At 43.3% G+C, this 19,881-nt stretch overlaps 1 protein-coding gene across 2 annotated transcripts; it reads right to left on the bottom strand.

Moving 5' to 3' along the window:
• Positions 1-2,009: 2,009 nt before the first annotated feature.
• Positions 2,010-19,293, bottom strand: lnpep (leucyl/cystinyl aminopeptidase). 2 transcript variants are annotated; one of them, XM_064296752.1, is made up of 18 exons: positions 18,865-19,293; positions 14,690-15,515; positions 13,767-13,905; positions 13,204-13,344; positions 12,764-12,881; positions 12,248-12,399; positions 11,083-11,196; positions 9,667-9,798; positions 9,210-9,341; positions 7,962-8,128; positions 7,762-7,853; positions 7,464-7,644; positions 7,160-7,316; positions 6,738-6,922; positions 5,695-5,856; positions 5,429-5,569; positions 5,080-5,161; positions 2,010-4,961 (listed from the first exon to the last, which is right to left on the bottom strand). In XM_064296752.1, exons 1-18 carry the CDS (start codon positions 18,881-18,883, stop codon positions 4,830-4,832), a joined length of 3,072 nt encoding a protein of 1,023 aa, XP_064152822.1. In that variant the 5' UTR covers positions 18,884-19,293; the 3' UTR covers positions 2,010-4,829. The 2 variants fall into 2 exon arrangements, with proteins under 2 accessions (XP_064152822.1, XP_064152824.1); XM_064296754.1 differs by lacking the exon at positions 18,865-19,293 and adding an exon at positions 18,287-18,307.
• Between the last annotated feature and the right edge of the window lie 588 nt (positions 19,294-19,881).

Below are 19,881 nucleotides of genomic sequence, written 5' to 3'. Positions count from 1 at the left end.
ACACTGAAGAAAGCAGTGGTCTGTTATTGCGCATTTTAAAGAAGTGACTATGAGTCAACAAAGCTGGGAAAGGAGGGAAATTCAACTCAAACAGGAGCTTTTGATATTGTACTTGGGAGTTTCACCTTGGACCAGTATTTCAAAACCTTTAATCTGGATCACAATTGTCCAGATAATGAAATCCCCCTTTTTTCAATCCAGGATTAAGTTGGACATTTTCAGAAAGGATAATTCTGATCCAGATTGCACAAGATCCAAATTTTACCTCCCTGTAAGCTTAGGGTTGTAACTAGGTAGCTGTTTCGTAGGTGACTTAGTTAATGCACCTGTCTTAACTACTGCTTGTATTTTTGCATAGACTGCATTGTTGCTGTTCTCGTTTGTGTTAGTGTTAATCAGTTTAACCTTCAGGGTCCAAGTTGAACTATGCGGTTGTTCCCTGCACTTGGACCGGTACTTCTCTCTAGGGTTCTCGACATACTTGTTCCTGGTTATGGTTATACACTTTGTTGTACGTCGCTCTGGATAAGAGCGTCTGCCAAATGCCTGCAATGTAATGTAATGTAGAAGTACAGATTTTCAGTCATTTAATGAACCTCTATATTGCCATCTGTTGGACCAAATAATAATAGCATGTTTGGTCAAGACAAAAGTGTAAAGAACCACATAGAAATTTTTACTTTAATCATATATGCTCCTGGGCACACAGCGAGTTCCATATAAAAATGGCTTTGTCGAGAACAATGCACAGAGCCCTCACCTCAACAACATCCAACATCTAATGCTCTTCTGGCTGAATGGAAGCAAATCCCAGCAGCAATGCTCCAACATCTAGTACAAAGCCTTCCCAAAAGAGTGGAGGTTGTTATAGCAGCAAAGGGTGGACCAACTTCATACTAATGCCCATAATTTTAGAAGAGATGTTCGATGTCAGGCGTCCACATACTTCTGGCCACGTAGTGCATTTTAAATCATGCATCTGACAGTTTTGAAGTTTTTGAATGCTTTATGAATACGAATCCACGAGTGTGACGTAGGCTAATTGACTGTAGGTAACTAATGTGTGTTCTCTGAATAAACATACTGTACCTGCATAAACCGTGATTCAGCTCACGTGTGGAGTGAAATGCCCACCACCTGTCCAGTCATGCATCTTGGTTGTATTCCTGGAAAGGCAAACCACTATGTTCTCAATGCAAGAGCAGACCTCCTAAATTCCTTGTAGTGGTCGTTTTATGTTCCCCGGTTGTGGTAAACGATGGGTGACTCAGAATGTGATGAGTTCATGCCCTCTTGTGGAGCATTCATTTCTCTCACATTAAAAAAAGGTATATCATGCATTAACCAGTCTTACGAGTCAATACATTCGCCCCATTCCTAAAGAGGGGTATCACATGCAATGCCTTTTTTTTCCTGTCACTGAAGCCAATCAGATTGGGTTGCCTCTGAGGTCTGCCAGACGGCACATCCTGCTAAAACACCATTTTCACAACGTGCACAATGGTCTATTTATTCATTGGCTAATAGTTTCCCTTCTATTGTGGTTTATCTTGGTTAATCAAATCACTTGTAATAAGAAATAGTTCCAAATTAATTGTATCCTCGTGGCAGTACTGCTACTATCAAATGTAGTTATTTTTAATTTATGTACAAGGCTAAAAGAATTTACACCATTCCCTGTGTTCAGTACAAGTAAGATGGGGTTCATCTTTCATATAGCACTGTATCATTAACCTCGCTTATACTCTGGCCAGTTGTGCACGGTCAAGGTCCCAGAAGGCACTGTCACTGTTTCGAGAACTGTACTATAGCTAGGCGCACCATCCAAAATAGCTAGGCCTGCTATTCGCTATAGCTAGGCTGCTATTCGCTATAGCTAGGCGAGCCATCCGCTATAGCTAGGCCTGCCATCCGCTATAGCTAGGCCTGCCATTCGCTATAGCTAGGAATTGGAAATTGTTATTTGTCATAAAATAAAATACAAATACAAAAGCCAGAATCCAAAAAAATCCTAAAAATATTTTTCATCTTTATTTTTTATTTTTTTGGTTTGGCCTGAGCATCTTAGCATCAAGAAAGCCTAGTGAACACAAATGCCGCATTTACAGTCCTTCAACACTGCCGTGAAGTACAAATTCTCCTTTTTAACCTCAAAAAAAAAAGTCCAAGTGTAAGCTTTTCTAGGGAGATTACTGGGAAATATAATAAAAATTCAGATACAGAACAATAATTATCTTACATCAAGTAGAACTGGACAATTACGATTCAGTCTTACTTCTCCACTGCGGTATGTACTGTACAATAAGACACATTTAATTGTATGATTTTCCAAAATAACCTTCACTTAAAACATTTTAATCATTTAAGCAAAACATGGATTTGGAGGGCAGATTACCGATCCCTGTAGAGCAATGTCAGCACATAGGTGAGTGACCAAAGTAACAGAATGAAAAACAAATTAAAATAAGACCTGCCTAGGTTGTATGTGATTTAAAGGCCTACAAAATTACAATACTGTAACACAAAACCAAAAACAAATAAAACATGTCAACCGGAAAGCAAAAGCCCAATTTTTCTACACAAACAAAATGTATCTAAAAAGCTCCATGTGTAGAAATATTTCTGAGCAGAAGAGACCAGAAAGTTGCATCCAACAGCACTGAAAAGTATAATCCTTTTGCTAAAGAAATAGGAAAACGAAAAACATTTTAATCATTTTTTAAATGTAGAACATGACCTTTTAACAACTCAATTTGTGAGAGCTATCAATAAACTGATACAATGATTCAACCTGTGAACGTTGAAGCACTGAGGTATTCGGGTGCCAATTTGGCTACAGTACGTTCAGATTACAGGCTGTGGCCCAAATCAGATTTTTTATTTTTATCTATTTATTTTTTTTGCCAAAATGCGTCACAGATCTGACTTCATTCTGAGCTGAGTGAAGGCAAAAATCTGATCTTCCCGCACGAGATCTGGGCCACGTCCAGTTCGATGCGGTCCTAGATACGCATCCAACCTGACACCAAGCGCCCGCTGCGAGAGCTGACGATCGGAATTCGTGTGCTTTTTTTAACGCCACACTTGGCTGCTCGGTACCGATCGCTATCCTTATCACTCTTACTCTTACTCCACCTTCTCGCCCCGATCCTCAACAGCTCATGAAGCTTCAGCCGACCTCCACAGCAAATAATCTCGGGCCATGTGCAAAACGGCTAACTTGCCTGCTATTGGGTATCTGTACTGTACAAGCTGTATACAACTTGTATGCTCAGTAAGCAAGTAAGGTGTTTCGGAACACGCCCTCGATCAATGCTAGCACCGCCATTTTGTTTGTTTCCATAACGAACTGTCTCACAAATTATGTTTTTTTTTGTTTTGTTGTTGTTAATGCATGCAGGTTTTTTCAGGTGTGAGCAAAAATTTGTAATTGAGCATTTAGACCTGTAATGTGAATTTATATGAGCCTATGGGTCCTCCGGTTCCTCCTCATAGAGCCCTGGAAAGATGCCAGTGGATAACAGCTGTACTTTCATATACGAGCAATTCTGGGCCTACAGTTTACCTGTGATTCAACAGCTGTTAAACAGCCATTTTTGGGCACAACATTATACTTTCTACTAATGCTAACCCAACAGTGTAAAAACCAAACCACTTACCATTTAAAAAAATATATAATCTTATAAAGCTAAAGTTAAAGTAGTTTTTAAATCTCGCAAAGGACCGTCACGATGAGGCGCATCTCAGCAAAATATCTTGTGCGCTTTCAGAACTGGAAAGTTAGAAATGCCTTCGATGTTCCCTCATCTTGTTGGGGGGTTTCTGTTCATTATATTTTTTTAAATGACAGTGCATGGTTAATGCATCTGTCCAGAAAAACACCATGGACTGTAACTCTTTTGGGTAATCAGTAAGGCTTCCAGCAGGACAGTGAATCCATAATAACAGCTGTGGTCACCTGACAAAGACAAGAGAAGCCAGAGCTTACAGCTGGCTCTCCCCGTACCACTGACATTCCAAATAAATCTGAGCCATGATTTCATGGAATTGATTTCCGGCCAAAAACGGTGACGAAATCAACTTGAAAGGTTGGCATACATTCCATAAACCCCCAACATTGCAGCCATTGCTTTTGCATTGAAGGATGAAAAAAAAAAAGAATCATATGTGCAAGCCTTCAAAAATCTTTACACGCCATATATACAACTGAACACACACCTTCAAGCGAAAGCACAGAATGTAATCTGTCAAAACGGCAGAAGATGTTCAGGTGCAGATCTGCTTTAAAGGAACGATATACATTAAAATTACAAGTTTACAAGCATCGCAAAACCCTCGACTCTCACATAGATTGCACAGTGTAAATTAATAGTCCTAAAGGACAATTTATGCACATTTCAAAGGCTAAACATCCGTAAAAACCATCGTTTAAATACAATCATTACGCAATAGGAGTGCACCATTATTCCTGGGCGAATGTAACTTGTGGAGTGAAACCTCTGAATTAGCCTCCCGCGGTGACATCACGTCTCACGCGTCCGGGTGGGGTGCCTCATTTTTGCGACGGGCACAGTAACAAGGCAAGGTAACACCTTTACAAAAAAATCTACGGTTTGGTCTGCAGCGGGACGACGCAGGGATCTCACAGTGAGTTCTGCCCCGACGCGACTCGAACGCAAACGAACAAAGTGAGGACCTGAGCTAGCTAGAACTCCTAATAGTGCAAACAGCCTCTCTGCCTCGATGACATCGCTAGGGGGTTAAAACAATTGTTTTTAAAAAAAAAAAATGGTTGAGGCGCTACCGTGTGGACCGTACCGACCACCGGCCTATAGCCAGAGCCACAGCGTCTCCCGGTTGTCGTCCATCCACCGCATGTTCAACTTGATCGTCTCCGTAGCCTCCCGGACGCTCCTCAGCTGGGCACCTTTCTCTTTGAGCGATCCGAAAAAGTTCTGCACCTACAAAAACGAGATTTTCCAAGGCTCAAGAACACGCTGGATGCATGATCCAGGACAAACTGAAAAATGGCTGCCCAAATGTGAACAATAACAAGCAGTTAAAAGATTTTCCACCGACCTCCAAAAGGTGCGCCTTCGAGGAAAACTGGGAGGTCGTGGATGTTATGATCCTTTGCAAGGAAAATGACCCCAAGGGAAACCTAGACAGAGCAGGGATGGGGAAAAAAAACAGGATGCCGCAGTAGGTAGAGACAGATCAATATACTAGTTTCTCTCAAAAACACACAGGCAAAAATGCATAAAGAATAAATGTAAATGTGAAGCAACTAGAGATCTTATAAAAATGACTGCTCAGGATTGGCCCATAGAAAGGAAATTTTACGCTCATTACAAAAATCATGCAAGTATTGCTGGGAAACGTCATAAGCCAAATCGGTACAAGCGCATCTTATCCATGCCCCGCCTACTTCTTAGTGATTTCGTCCCAGTTCTCCTTGACGAAGTCCCAGGCGTACAAGTGACCAGGAAAGTTCCGGCATATCGTGTCGATGATTATCGGGAGCTCCTGCGTCTGAACCAGGCTGCCTTCCAGAGTGGCCTTCATCAACCTGTAGGCGAAAAACCAACCCAACAGAGTCCAAGGCAGGCCGCCATTCCATAAGAACCCGAATGATGAAAAGGAGGATAACTGTTAAAATGGAGGGGGGGGAGAACGCTAAAGCTCCAGACTCACCACACGATGTGCATCACGGCCTGCGAGCTGGCCAGCGCTTGCAGGATCTTGCGTTTCTCCGCCTCGACCCGGGAGTACCTGTAGGCCTCCAGCAAGGTCAGCCAGCCAGGCTCCGTCTGAGCGCCCACTGAGTACACTACCCTCCGGAGATCACCGGGTATCCTGCAGTACAGCACATAGCATCATCCGCATGCTAGAAACTACACCGGCTATCCTGTAGTACAGCACATAGCATTACCCGCTTGCAACAGCACATAGCATTACCCGCTTGCTACAGCACATAGCATTACCCGCTTGCTACAGCACATAGCATTACCCGCTTGCTACAGCACATAGCATTACCCGCTTGCTACAGCACATAGCATTACCCGCTTGCTACAGCGCACAGCATTACCCGCTTGCTACAGCACATAGCATTACCCGCCTGCTACAGCACATAGCATTACCCGCTTGCTACAGCACATAGCATTGCCCGCTTGCTACAGCACATAGCATTACCCGCCTGCTACAGCACATAGCATTACCCGCTTGCTACAGCACATAGCATTACCCGCTTGCTACAGCACATAGCATTACCCGCCTGCTACAGCACATAGCATTGCCCGCTTGCTACAGCACATAGCATTACCCGCATGCTACAGCAAGCATTACCCGCTGCTACAGCACATACATTCCGCCTGCTACAGCACATAGCATTACCGCCTTGCTACAGCACATAGCATTGCCCGCTTGCTACAGCACATAGCATTGCCCGCATGCTACGCACATAGCATTACCCGCTGCTACAGCACATAGCATTACCGCTGCTACAGCACATAGCATACCCCTGCTACAGCACATAGCATTCCCGCTTGCTACAGCACATAGCATTACCCGCTGCTACAGCACATAGCATTGCCCGCTTGCTACAGCACATAGCATTGCCCGCATGCTACCAACTACACTGGCGATCTTGCAGTACAGCGCATAGAGCTCTGTAGCATTTCCCCCTGTTCATCTGGGCATAAGGCTAGCTCTACCATGCATTCCATGGCTTTCCTTACCTCTCTGTTCTGTTGGAGGCCACCCACTTGTCGAAGATGCGCTTGGCGTTCTCCGTGCAGTTCTCCCTGTTGTAATTGCACGCCAGCTCCAGGAGGGACGACCTCAGGTTTTCCTGGGAAACGGAAGCCCCCTCCTCCCAAACCTGACTGTCCATCAACTCCCCGAAGTGGTTGAAAACGAAAACCTGTTTCCAAAAGAGGCAGCGGGACAAAAAAGCAAAGATTTGGCCGTTTAAGAAACGCTCTTCACGAAAACCGCAAGCAAATCTTTCTGCCTTGTGCGGCAATACGCGTTACCTGTGACGTCACTGTCCCTGCCTTTCACTCAGGCCTAAAGAGCTCCCGAGTGCCCAAATGTGAACAATAACTAGCAGCTAAGGAGCATAAATGTCCTGGAAGAAGGTCGTTCATCTCGAAGGTACCTGCATCCTTGCAATCAGTGGCAAATCTTGTTTTTTCTCCAGAAGCCTGTAGATGTGATCCAGCTGGAGCAGAGCCTCCATTACAGGAGCAGTTTCCGTCTCTTTCCTGATATAGCCCAGGAGGTTGATAACTTGCCTGAAGGACACCTTCCCCAGTCTGAAAAAACCAGTCAAACCAAAGGAGAGGATTCAAGCCACCCAGAAAATAACATTTATCCCCACAAATCAGAATCGGGATGCCACCGCGAAGCCTGCATCACTCGTGGCCTCTGGTTCTGGTGTCAGATAACAGACACCGGCATACCTGGACAGGGCGAAGATGTTGTTGATAAGGGAAGCTCGGTCTTCTGGCGTCAGAACAGCGGGTTTGTCCTTTAAGGCGTCAGTGAGCTCCCTCCACCCCTCCGCATAGTGCACGATGTAGAACCCCTCGTTCTTAAAATTAAACTTCAGCCACGCCACGCCTTCCGGGATGTCCAGAGTCACTACGGAGGAGAACAGAAGCGTGACTCGGAACGGAAGGCGGAGACAGATCGGAAGAAGCCGGTGCAGAAGGCCGCGTCGGCTGACCCACGTCTTAACGGAATCGGGGACGGGCTTACTCGTCTTTTCGGTGAGGAACATCACTTGCTTGCACCCCGGGTCGAGACTGCAGCTGTCGTTGACGTAAGTCAGGGGAATGTGCCACAGCGCGCTGCAGGAGGAAGAAGAGAGTTCAGCTTTCGCCACGTTTAAACTGAGAAAATGTCACTTTAAACGCAGACATTTTAAACTGAAGAAGCAGGAAAATCTATGGACGTACTCGGACACGGGCGTGGCTGTGGAGTTGGTGGGGTCCGGCGTGAGAAGGAAGTGCTCCTGCGTCAGCCTCACGCGAGTTCCGTTCCTCCGCACCGTGACCAGGGGAAAGCCCTTCTGCTGCGTCCACGTCTTCATCATCTCCGCCACGCCGAAGGACTGCCCTGCTACCTGGAAAACGAGACCAGGTCAAAACCTAGTATATGGCTGGACCTAACACACGATCCGGCCGACCAATGGTGTAACTTCTTAACTGGGCTGACCAATGGTGTAACTTCATCACTCAGTCACAGACATTTGCGTTTGTTAGGCTGGCCTCGCTGTTGCGGTCTAGTCAAAAACAGACTTGGGTAAATATCTCCTGGCTGAATACTAGCCCTTTATACAACTCGTTTATGCTATTTCCTGTTGGTTTCCATTTTTTATAAATGCTGTGAAACTGCAAAAAGTCCTTTATATCCCCAATCGCCTTGGCCCAGAAATGAGGGCTGTTGGCAGGGATACTCGGAAAGTTCAGCATAAATTTAAAACATAACTTAGCGACAAATTCGTCTGAAAGCACAGAGCTCTCATCTCACTACTGAAGAATGCAAGTGCAGACTTGCCAACCCTGGACCAATCGCATGAGTACCACATCGGTGTACGCCAAAAACACGGAGGGGATTAGATTTTTCAGAACATTTAGGCAATTTCCTCATTTCCCAAGACTAGAAAACTGCATTAAAAATTCCAGGTTTTCCCATGATGCATGGGAACCCTGCTTATCAGGACAAGCACGATTAACTGCTGCTCCTCGATGACTGACGTTGACGCTGGTCTTGAAAACTGAGCAGCAGAAGGACGGTGTAAAGTTACGCAGCAGCAGAAAAATTAACGACTGCAAATATAAGCAACTAGGACTAGGAGTCAAAAGTTTAGCCCCTTCAGCATTTCACAGAAATAACCCTTCCGGTTTCACTGAAAGAAACCACAGGGTTCCTGTTTCATTGACCACAGTGTTAAGAGTGTCAGTGAAGTAAGCAACTTGGATTACGCACATAATGAAAATGAAATGTAATCATTTTTAACACAGTGCCACGCATGCTTCCCTCTTCAAAAGGGTTTATTAGCAAGGCAAAGAGTGTAGTTTTGCATTCTGCAACAGAATATAGGCTGAATAAACTTCCAAAAAATAATTATGGCTAAGGAAATTATGCTCCTTGTGTATTATAATATACACACATGTTCTCCACAAGCAAACACGCAACAGTACCTGGGAGAGGCTGTTCCATAAGTCCTCACTTCCTGCGTTCTTGCTTTTGTACGTATTTAAATACGCAATGATCCCTTCCCGGAATTTGTCTTCAGACAGTACTGAATTCAGCATGTGCAAAATTGAAGCGCCCTGGAGTTTTTGAGAGGAAAACGACAGACAGCATTGCAACCCTTCCGGAACACACTTCAACATGAAAAAATTTAATTGGCCCATTTATATCAAATTTCACGCGCACTGGTTTGAGCGTCTTATAAGCAAGAAGGGTGAGTCCCTCTTTCTGAGTCAGCCCAAAATGACTTCCTACCTTTTTCTGTCACACATTTCATTTTGACATTTTTACCAATAGCCCATAGCAGATTCATGAAGTCAATAAAATATTAGGCCGTTTCACAAACAGCTCTGAGCGCGCGAAGACGGTATCGATTACAGTCAAGAAGTGCAACTGAACGCATACCTTCTCATAGGACACGGAGTCGAACATTTCCTCCACCTGCTCGGGAGTGGTCACGGCGGTGGAGACGGGGTGCGACGAATTTAACGCGTCACTGGCCTGAGCCCTGAAGCGTGTGCTCAAGAACTCGTCACCCTGGAGAAAGACAACAAAAAAAAATAAATAAATAAATAAATTAAGTTTCTGTCCAAATGACACCTCTTATCTCCCCGGCGCCCTCACCCACGGCGGGCAAACCCGAGATGGTATCTGCGCTGGCGCGACACGAGCGAACATGTGACCCCGTCGGCAGTGCGGGCAGGACAGTGAAAGGGACGGCAGATGCCAGCTGCGCTCTTATCTGTGCCCGCTGGCCTCGAGCACATAACTGCCTGCGGGAGCTGCGGCAGTGATCCTCAGATCTGATTCGATCGGCCCTCAACCGCTGCAAAGCGTTATCCAGAGCCCTCCCACTGCATTCTGCCAAACGGCAGGTGTGCCCTTTTGCATTCAGCACCTGGAAGAATACAGCAGTCCCTCATTTACACTGTCTAGGCCTGGTCTGCTCTACCGCTGGTTTACATTCTCAAAATTATTAAGGGTTATATGGGGTATAATGGGGGGGTCAGGGTAGTGCAGTGAGTAGCGCTGTGGTCTCAGAGCAAGGAGGTACCGAATCGAATCCTGACCGAGGGCCTTTTTGGGTGGAGTTTTCGTGTTCTCCCAGTGTCCGCGTGGGTTTCTATAAATTGCCTGTAAGTATTACTGTTTGAGTGACTGGTGCGAGGGCCCTGATGGATTAGCGCCCTGTCCAGGATGTACTCCTGCCTGTTGCCCAATGCATCCTGGGACATCTTCCAATAATGCACCATGGGATAGCCTCCAATCCCCCCACGACCCGGAACAGGAATAAGCGGGTTAGATAATGGATGGATATAAGCAGTATGTGTGGTTTAGGCTAGTCATGTGCAATCCTGAATCACAAAATACCAAAAAAACACCAAAAAAAAACATTCAACATTCAAAAACTTTGGTTTGTTGGCAGGACAACGGCTTCTGGGAGGTCCTGCGCATCTAATGTAATGGGTAAGTAGCTACATGCAGTATAAGGTTACAGACATGGACAACGGTCATGCTGGGTTAATCTATTTCTGGCAGTTAGGACAGAGAATGGAAAATGCCCTGCTATTCCCCAGTCGGCAGTCACGCGATGTTTCCGTTTAAAAGCTGCAGGCAGGGCTGGTGGTCAGATGAACTGTTCTTAAGCGTAAGCCCCTGATGCAGCAGCATTATAAACAAACAGTAAACCCTGTCGCCTGACATGCCATTGTGCTCAGAGCACTCTGCAAAGTCTGTCTGAAAGGCACAGGCTAACCCATCTAACCGGCCATTCCACAGAAATTAAAAAAAAAAAAAGATTCAATTAGGATGCAAACTTACGATTTTCAGGTCTGGGAATACTTTCATGATGGAGGTGTACTGCATGTACGTCGCGAAGCCTTCGTTTAGCCAAAGGTCGTTCCACCACTTCATGGTGACAAGGTTACCAAACCACTGAAAAACAAACACAACAACAAAAAAGCTAAAACGTTAAATTATCCATTCAATCAACTGCAGGGCCTGCTGTGGATGAAAAAAGGAAGTACGCATTTATATAAAAGTCTGTCTGTGAAGTAGTACGTGAGGGTCCTACTCAAAGGGAAGGCTTAAGGGAGCGTTCGCCATTAAGGCCAGTGAATCCGGCTGCTTTCGACAGGTGTTCATTATGAAAGCACTGATGGGAAATTCTTCAAAGTCGCCATTCCCGCCCGCATAGTCGAACCACTCCGATAAGAGCTAGCGTTCCTGTGGGTGCCGCGATGCAATCGCGGGAAACTAATTGAGCGTGAAACGCCGCCTACCGTGCGAATGTTTCGAATTACACGGCCAGAATAAATTCACGAGGAACCGATCCTTATGGCGCACGACATCAGGAAAGAAAAAAAAAAATCATATTACATAACCGTAAAAACTCAAAGAGAAATTCACCAACGACATCTGGTGGTGAGGGAACGACGCTGGGATTAATGTGATGGAGAATGAGGTGTGTGCCTGAGAACAGGTCGGACTCACTTTTCTATTGAGCCGACAGAGAAGAGCGTGAAAGTACCTGATCCTAGATGTACCGTGGAGCTGGCAGATCACATGCTGACTGCGCAAAATGGTGTCACTGACATTAATTCGGAACCTATTGGACATTTTTAAGAGAAAGTGACATGTCATCTGTGCCATTAGTGGAGCTATTAAAACATTTGTTTGTTTGGAATGACTAGTTAATAATATAATCATCTCATAAACTATATAAATATAGGCGTAACATTAACTGTATCTATGTAAATCACTGGACCGTGCACTAAGGTTAGCGAACTAGCCATCACTAGCTAGCTAGTGATCAACAATATTCACAGCAGATAGAGAGTTCCATAAGAAACTCTAGTTCTGTATTAACAACACCGGCATGTAGTTTGGTGAATCTCCCCCCCCTCCATGAGCACTTTCCACTATGACCATTTCCTGTGGGGGAACCCTGAAGCGTGGGGCTGAAAGAGGGGGGTCCCCGCAGTACCTGGTGCGCCAGCTCATGGGCGATTACGGATGTGACCAGCTGGCGGTCCAGGATGGAAGACTCGTTCACGACGAGCAGAGTCGTCTCCCGGAACGTGATCAGCCCCCAGTTTTCCATGGCTCCCGCCAGGAAGTCGGGGATGGCCACCAGGTCTGTCAATATAAACAGTCACAACATGTAATACGGAATGTTTGTGCTCACTGAAGCGTTATGAATTTAAGGTCACAGGCAAATAGACACTCTCAAATAAAATGTTTGGCTCTGTATACAAAATTAAAAAAAAAAAAAACTTTACCATTAGTATGCATAATGCAACATAATGTGTTCTACAGTCCTCAGAACAATTCAAGATTTACTATAATATACAGTTAATTTCATCAAATAGTCATCAGTCATTTTATCAGCTCTTCTTTAGGTGGGCAATGCCATTACTGCAAACTAAAGTTTCTCAACTATGCTCCTTCAGCACAATCAATCATTAAAAGTTATTTTTAGACCACAAAGGGAAGGAATTACCTAATTTGTTTAAAGGGTACTTGATGCCAAAAAAATTGTTGTAGAATTCCAGCAGCTTGGCCCCAGTTTCCAAGGCGTACTTGATCTGATCCTTCTCTTGAACCGAATACACAGACACCTTGGGGAGAACGGGGTAACACAGACATAACAATACTGTACAGGATGTGCTGCACGTTCGGTCAATTTAAACGCTGTCTTTCTCAATAAAGTTAAAGTGTTCAACCAAAGAAGCGATTCTAAACCTGAACACTGCTTTCCTGTCTGCTTAGAAAGAACTGAAAAATTATGAGAAGGATCATAATGGAAGTACACGTTAGGTAACCTCTGGGTAAATCGCATGATCCCGAGTTATCAATTTCAACTCAAAAATCTAATAGCAGCAGTTTAAATAACGGAAGTATATTAACGCTGTATAATTATGAAAGAATGGTAATGCTTACCAGTGTACCAGAAACATTCGTGCTGGTGCTCGTGAATTGCGTTTCGTTGGCCACAACGAAAGCAACCAGGTAGGTGCTCATTATCACACTTTTTTCAAATTCGTCTTGAAAAAGCCCATCTGGCAATTTTGTGGTTTTGTTCTAAACAAAAAAAAATGTTGTTTTTTTTTGTCCTCTCCAGACTAACATGTAAAATATCAATCAAGAGACAAGCATCTGGGTAGTCACAATTTAAGATTTAAAATTTTCAGTAATCTTCGAGGGTTAAATATAGGTACACTTTTACTTCATATAGCATTATGATGCTTTGACCTGCTATTTAAAATCTGTACATTTAATCACACTGGTAGGCTATACAGTTATACACAAATAGTAGCCTATAATGCAACAAATACTCATTTTGTGTTAACAAAACATACACAAATAACAAGGCCTGTCTCATTAAGGAAGTTGGCCCAGACACAGAACCTTGTCCTTAGGCAAGGCTTTTTTCGATCGATATATAAATGTATCTTTACATATCGACATCAGCGGAGGTTAATTAAGCGCAAATGAATTGCTACCCTGGGCATGTTTGAAAGGCTGATGTATCCAGGATCTCGCTTTATCTTAATTAGGAAAGTAGCTTTGAACGCCGGTTCGTCGAAGCACGGGAAAGCCTTCCGGGCACCGAGAGGCTCAAACTGCGTTGCTGCCAGGACCCTGTGTGCGAGAGTGTCATAGAAACCAACAAATTAAAAAATACATACATAAATAAAAAAGACCCAGAATATCAGAGCAGACGCAACACATCGAAGCTGCATTCGTTAACACAATTCATTCCTAAAGTAAGCTTTGCTAGAATTCCTAGAAAGCAAGTAGCCTAATTGGCTGTTATGGTGCTGATGTAGTTACTGATGTAGTGACTTCGATCCGAAAGGCTGCAAGTTTGAATGCCGGGAGAGCCTGTTCTTGCACTCTTGCGCAAGGCACTTTAAAAATAGTCTAGATGCATAATAGAATTACACATAAAATATAAAGTAGCAGTGGAAAAAAATAATCTGCTAGAAATCTGCAAAGCAAATAAATGGGTTGCTGCGCACTGAAGTACACATGAACCGCCTCTTTCTTTATCTGCTTTTGCAAATGGAAACTGCACAGACAAAGGTCACTCTTGGCAGGCCAGAAGCTCTGGTCAATTAATGCACTGAGCTGGAAAAAATGAATATAATTGATTCATACAGACTCTATAGAGAAGGTCTGACCTTAGGGTATAACCAGGCTCAAGGACAATAAACAAAGAACCCAGTTGGACAATCTAAAGATTTCAACAAATATGGAATTTGCATCAATTTAGGAATTAACCAGACTCATGTAATCAAAAATAAACAAGCTGAGTGTCTTGACCGTCAACAGATTCACATGGGCACAAAGATTCAACAGCAGCAGAGTACTCTCCTATGTAAAAATGCTAATTTCACACTGCTAGAAAAGGGGGAAAAGTTACCTTGTAGCACCAGTCTTGTCATTGTAGGAGCTGTTGTAGAAGCCATCGTAGCTGGTTGAGAGGTTTGCATCGTACTCCAGGGTAAGAACATATGATTTTCCCTTCTTAAGGTCCTCTGGGAGCTTGATGGCAATCTGCTGCCAAGGCTTGTATTCCAGAATCTTGATCTCTTTGTCTTGAAACATGGCCCTGGTGACCTTCATGTCAGCAGCATGAAGCACAACCGTCTTGGTGTCTTCTGCAATTTCAACTGTGATGGAAACCTTACCCTGGAATGTCATGTCCGTCAGATTGGGGTGGATTAAGAGGTCGTAATGGACGGGCCGGACTTTGGCTGGCAACCTCAGCTCGGTCCAGGGGAAGAGCTCTCCGTTGGTGGAGATGGGGTAGATTAGCTCCATGGTGGCGTTGCCCTTGTGACAGCCCTCCTTGGTGAACGTGCACTTGGGCAAAAAGTAAATGACCATGGCCACGGAGGCGACTAGCACCAGGACAAACACCCCCACCACAAGAGTCCGAGCCGAGGGCATGGAGCAGGACCCCGAGAGGTCCTGGCGGATGTAGGGGGAGGTGTTGCCGCGGAGGTTGGCGCTACGGTTCATGAAGGACATGCCGAGGAGGCGGGCCGAGGACTCGTAGTCTTCCTCCTCTTCGTCCAGGTCGTTCTCCCCCAGCCCCCGCACGAGCAGCCGGGAGCTGCGCGGCTCGTAAGCCACGTCTTCGGGATCCAGGGGGTACACGGGGGTGTCTTTGGCTAAATCCACCACGTCCGGCTCCTCTTCAAACATGCTGTTTTCAATCATGTTCCTAGGCAGTGAGGCCCGGTCTGGAGGTGGCATTGAAAACACAAAGATACAACTGAAAACACAGAACTCAAACTCCAGAAAATGACTTGGCTAAAGCCATCAGTCAAAGTGACAGAAAAAGAACTTCATCAGCAATCTAAAGCTATGAAAGTTGCTAAAACAGACACTCAACTTGAGTATACAGTCCATGAACACTAGCCACCCACCCCCTACAATAATAAGACACAGACTTCAGATTCAAAAACTTCTAAGCACAGCGACTTGGGAGTTCTTATCTCTAATCTAAACAAAACTTCAAAAGCTTGGGTCAATAGGTTCTTAGATGTTTAAAATATGCTTTGAAAATTATTTAACCAAAACAAGCAATCCTAATCCAAAACAAATAAATAGAAATTTAAAAATATCTATGTCCTTTGTCTGACTGACCATTGTTCAATTGAAATGCAATCAAGATCAATACTACAAAAAAACAGAGAGCAGAGGTTCCTCAGACTCACTCACTTACATTGTAACAATATGGCCTTTACTTTATAATAAAACCTCTCCCAAGGGACAGTTCATAATGTGCCTTTTCAAATTGAATTTTCCCCACAATCCTGTGGCTAGCCTGGTCTTCCAGAGTCAGTCATTGTTTCTGCACACAAAATAAAGCAACTGTGTATCCTGTGAGCAAATTCTGGGAGTAGTCAATTCTCGGAATTGCTTGACACAGAAAAAGGAATAATTGAGGTCATTTGAGGGCAAGCAATGCAGTGATGCTAAACTCAAATCTATCCTACCGAAGAGGAGAAACTGCCTATTAATAGCAAGAGAGCTGAGCACTACATACAATTACCAACTCAGGGCACATTCAAAATAAAAGGCTGGAAGAACTAAAACATTATTGTGCAAATAACAGACAACTTTCTAAGCAGTTTATTTTTATCTTTTACACTGACTGGGCTTTGGGTCTGTCTGCAGTGAGTACTGTTGATGGAACTTCACAGAAAACAATACAGTAGGTGGAGACCTTGATATATAATTTACACCAAGAGCTTTTATTTTGGAAATTCCTTTCATGCTACTGTAAAGGAACAGGTACAAAACAAGGATGATAACTTTTTCTCTTTATAAAGTCACCACCTAAGCCCTATTTTGGAGCCATAAAAAAAAAAAAAAGTCTATATCTGGCCACTCATCAGGGAACCACTTCATGATATCCTCTACCAGAGGCATTGCTCTACTGGCCCACAGGCCCCCAGCCTCACATCCCTGAAAATAAAATTTTAATCTACACAAAGTATGACAGTGACAGCATCTTCGTTGGGGATGCCATTGCTTGTGGAAGGATCTGTATATCAGCAGTACAAAAACTGGAGAACAATTTTTCCTCATCTTTTTAGGGCAGGGGTTTTGTTTGCAAAAATATTTAGGTGCAATCCACAATGCTTATAAAAAGGGCCCTCAGTCATTTGTGACATGCCAAAGTGTCAGTCGGTTATACCATAGGGATCTGGAGGATTTTCTAAGATAACTTGCCCTGGAAGTTTAGCTGCTTAGCAGTCACTCAGCTTGCCTTCCAACATTGCTCCGTTGCCAAAACGTGCACGCATCTTTGTTACGTCATTACTGTTCACAAACTTTGAAGTGGTCTATTAAATATAGAGGCAGGGTTTCATTACTCTAAGGATGGAATACAAAGCTTTGCTAAACTCAGACACGTAGACTATACAAATCATGAGTATGCTGGAAGAATTAAACACCATGCACATGTATTGCCAACACATCCTTAAATAGAGCCTATTCCTTGAGATATAGCCTAATTTCTCCTAAACTGTCTTTTAAGAATATTTTAATATTTCCATACAAACTGTAACCTCAAGTGTACATCGATATTCCCTTGAAATGGGGGGACTATGTATAAAGTGCTGTACTTTCTACACCAAAATGTATAAAAATATCCTCTAATAAAAATTGAGAAGTGTTTGATTATAAATCTAAAATTGTGGAGTAGAGAGTCAAATCAAGAAAAGTCTTCCCAAACATTAAGAAGGGCACTGTATAGGCTATTTCATAAGATTGATAATTGTGTTAAGATTGCAAGAGTTTGGATTACTAAATGAATGTTGAATGGGTTGTGTACCTTCAACTCATTATCACCTGCACTCAGTAAGCCTAATATATAATTATTTATTTATTATTAGGGTAGCAAAAACCAAGAACATATATGCACTCCAGGTCCAGTGATGGATATCCAGATCTATGGTATCAGAGATTAAATTAAGGCAGATTGAACAAATATGCCAAACTGTTCAATACATTCAATCAGTACTGTCAAATAAAGTAAGCCTCCGCAAAGGATAATGCTATTTTGCAATATGCTAACTTTACCCATGTTACGGCGTCTGTACTGGCAAGTCTAGCTAATGAGCATTACAAAGCATTGCATGTGCCTGACAGAGTTCACTTTCTAATAATAGTAAACATGAATGTCCTAAAGCAGAGCTTTAACGCATTTAGATAGCTAAACCGTGTAACGTTATGATACAAATGTGCCATGACATTAAGCAGGATGTCGTATCTGCTAACGTTAACATTAATTAAAGATGGCCAGCGAGCAAGCTAACCAATAAGCCAGCAGGTGCAGACTGTTCCGACAACACCATGCTAGATCTGGCTATTATTAACGTTAGTTCTGACATGTGCTTGTCCGAACACCTGCTGATTCAAGTTCAACAAATACAATGCCTAACTTAACTTTACAACTAAATCAACATAACAACAGTCAACTGATCAACTTCACTAACGTTACCATCGTATATTAACGTTTGTTTGACCTGTCATCTATTGTAGCTAACGTTAGCCTATTTAGCTAGCAAGTGCCTTCTACTTTCACAGCTGGGTCGCGCTTTTGTAGCCAATATAGCAAACACTAGCCGAGGTAGCTGACTGCTTGCTTGCTTGCTAAATAGTTAGCAAGAGGAACAACGCCGTTACTACGAAACACATTAGCTTCGTTAGCCATTTAGCAAGGCGACTATCTAGTTAGCCATCACATCCAGTTAGGGGAAATCACCTGGCTGCTTCCTGTTGTCAACACTTATGCTAGCTAACTTGACGTTAGCCAGTAAGCTAACGTAAAACTAGCTTAATAATGTGACCTTTCATTGAGCTGTTAAAACAGAGCTCATAAGTTACATGTTGAACTTAGTATGCGCTTGGTTAGTTTCCCAGCCGCTATAGTTTCTTGGCTAGCAAGGTGTAACATTTATATTAATTTGGCTCTTTTGACGTTGCGTAGCTAGGCTGACAGTAAACATATACAGAAACTTACTTGGCAGGTTAGCCTGCATGCTAGCTGACAGTGCCTCACCCTAGCATCCAACTTACCGTTTTGAAACGATTCCATTTGAGATTATCACGAATTGCCAATGTGACAGAATTCCACTCGTCTGCTTTTGTCACAAAATCAAAATTACAAGTTACCGTTACCTAATTTGGCTAGGCAAACTTTGCTCTGCAGGCTTTCCAACCAGCCTGAGTGTTTTATGAGACCACAATCACTTTCTCACGCATTGTCAGTTCGCAGTCCATTGCTCTTCGGAGAAAAAAAAAACATGAAGTTCGAAAAGTTTTTTTTGTTTTTAAGCCACAGACAATTAAAATGCGATCTACCAGTACCCAGTTTTTTCTATTATTTACTGACTTCTAAATTCTTGACATGAGGCAAGACATCCGATAATTCTTTTTAGCGCAGCCAGCTAGCTAAACATCAATACTTCCTCTTTCCAACATGTATTCGGACCAATGAACTGCATTCAGACCCATCTCCGGGATCGAAGAAACATCCAGGATCGTTGCATTTCCATTGGTTGTTATTCTGATAAGGCGGGTCAAACTGCTTATCAGGAATATTGTATACTCATAACGTTCTCAAATTAATGTTACAATTTGAACAAATCATTTGATTTCGCACTTCGTATCACGGTTCGTCTTTTATTCGCCAGCTAGCCTTTTGTGGAGTCAATTACGTTGACGAATGAATGTTTTGTCCTGCTGACTTGATTTGCATCACTGGTAATGATCAAACATCTGCTCTGCGCACAAGTGTAAGAGAGGTAAGGAGCATTTATTATATCGTATGTTCTTGTATGTTCTTTTTCGCCCTACAGCACTTATGGCTGTTGTTAACAAAACTCTTAAGGCTGCTGTTTTTTTTTTGTAAAGGTGTACTATGTCAACATACTGTATCAAATTACATTCACAATAGGATGTACATCTGTAAATGTTGAGCAATATCTACAGTGCTTTATGAAGTGCTGACAGTAAGACTTTATGTTAACTTACCATAAACTACTGAATGTAAATATACTAGCTTAATATGTATGTATGTCTATGTATACACAT

The sequence above is a fragment of the Anguilla rostrata genome, chromosome 10 (genome assembly GCF_018555375.3).
Source record: "Anguilla rostrata isolate EN2019 chromosome 10, ASM1855537v3, whole genome shotgun sequence".
In the NCBI taxonomy this organism is placed as follows: Eukaryota; Metazoa; Chordata; class Actinopteri; order Anguilliformes; family Anguillidae; genus Anguilla; species Anguilla rostrata.
Note: the sequence above shows the minus strand (reverse complement) of the source record. Positions and strands in the feature narration are given on the sequence as shown.

What these genes read in the sequence shown, in the direction of transcription:
- lnpep (XM_064296752.1), bottom strand. An exon ending in TATTCCCAGACCTGAAAATC is followed by an intron (nt 9,799 to 11,082) that starts GTAAGTTTGCAT and finishes GTCTTTCTCCAG; the next exon opens with GGTGACGAGTTCTTGAGCAC. An exon ending in AACATCTTCGCCCTGTCCAG is followed by an intron (nt 7,317 to 7,463) that starts GTATGCCGGTGT and finishes TGGTTTTTTCAG; the next exon opens with ACTGGGGAAGGTGTCCTTCA.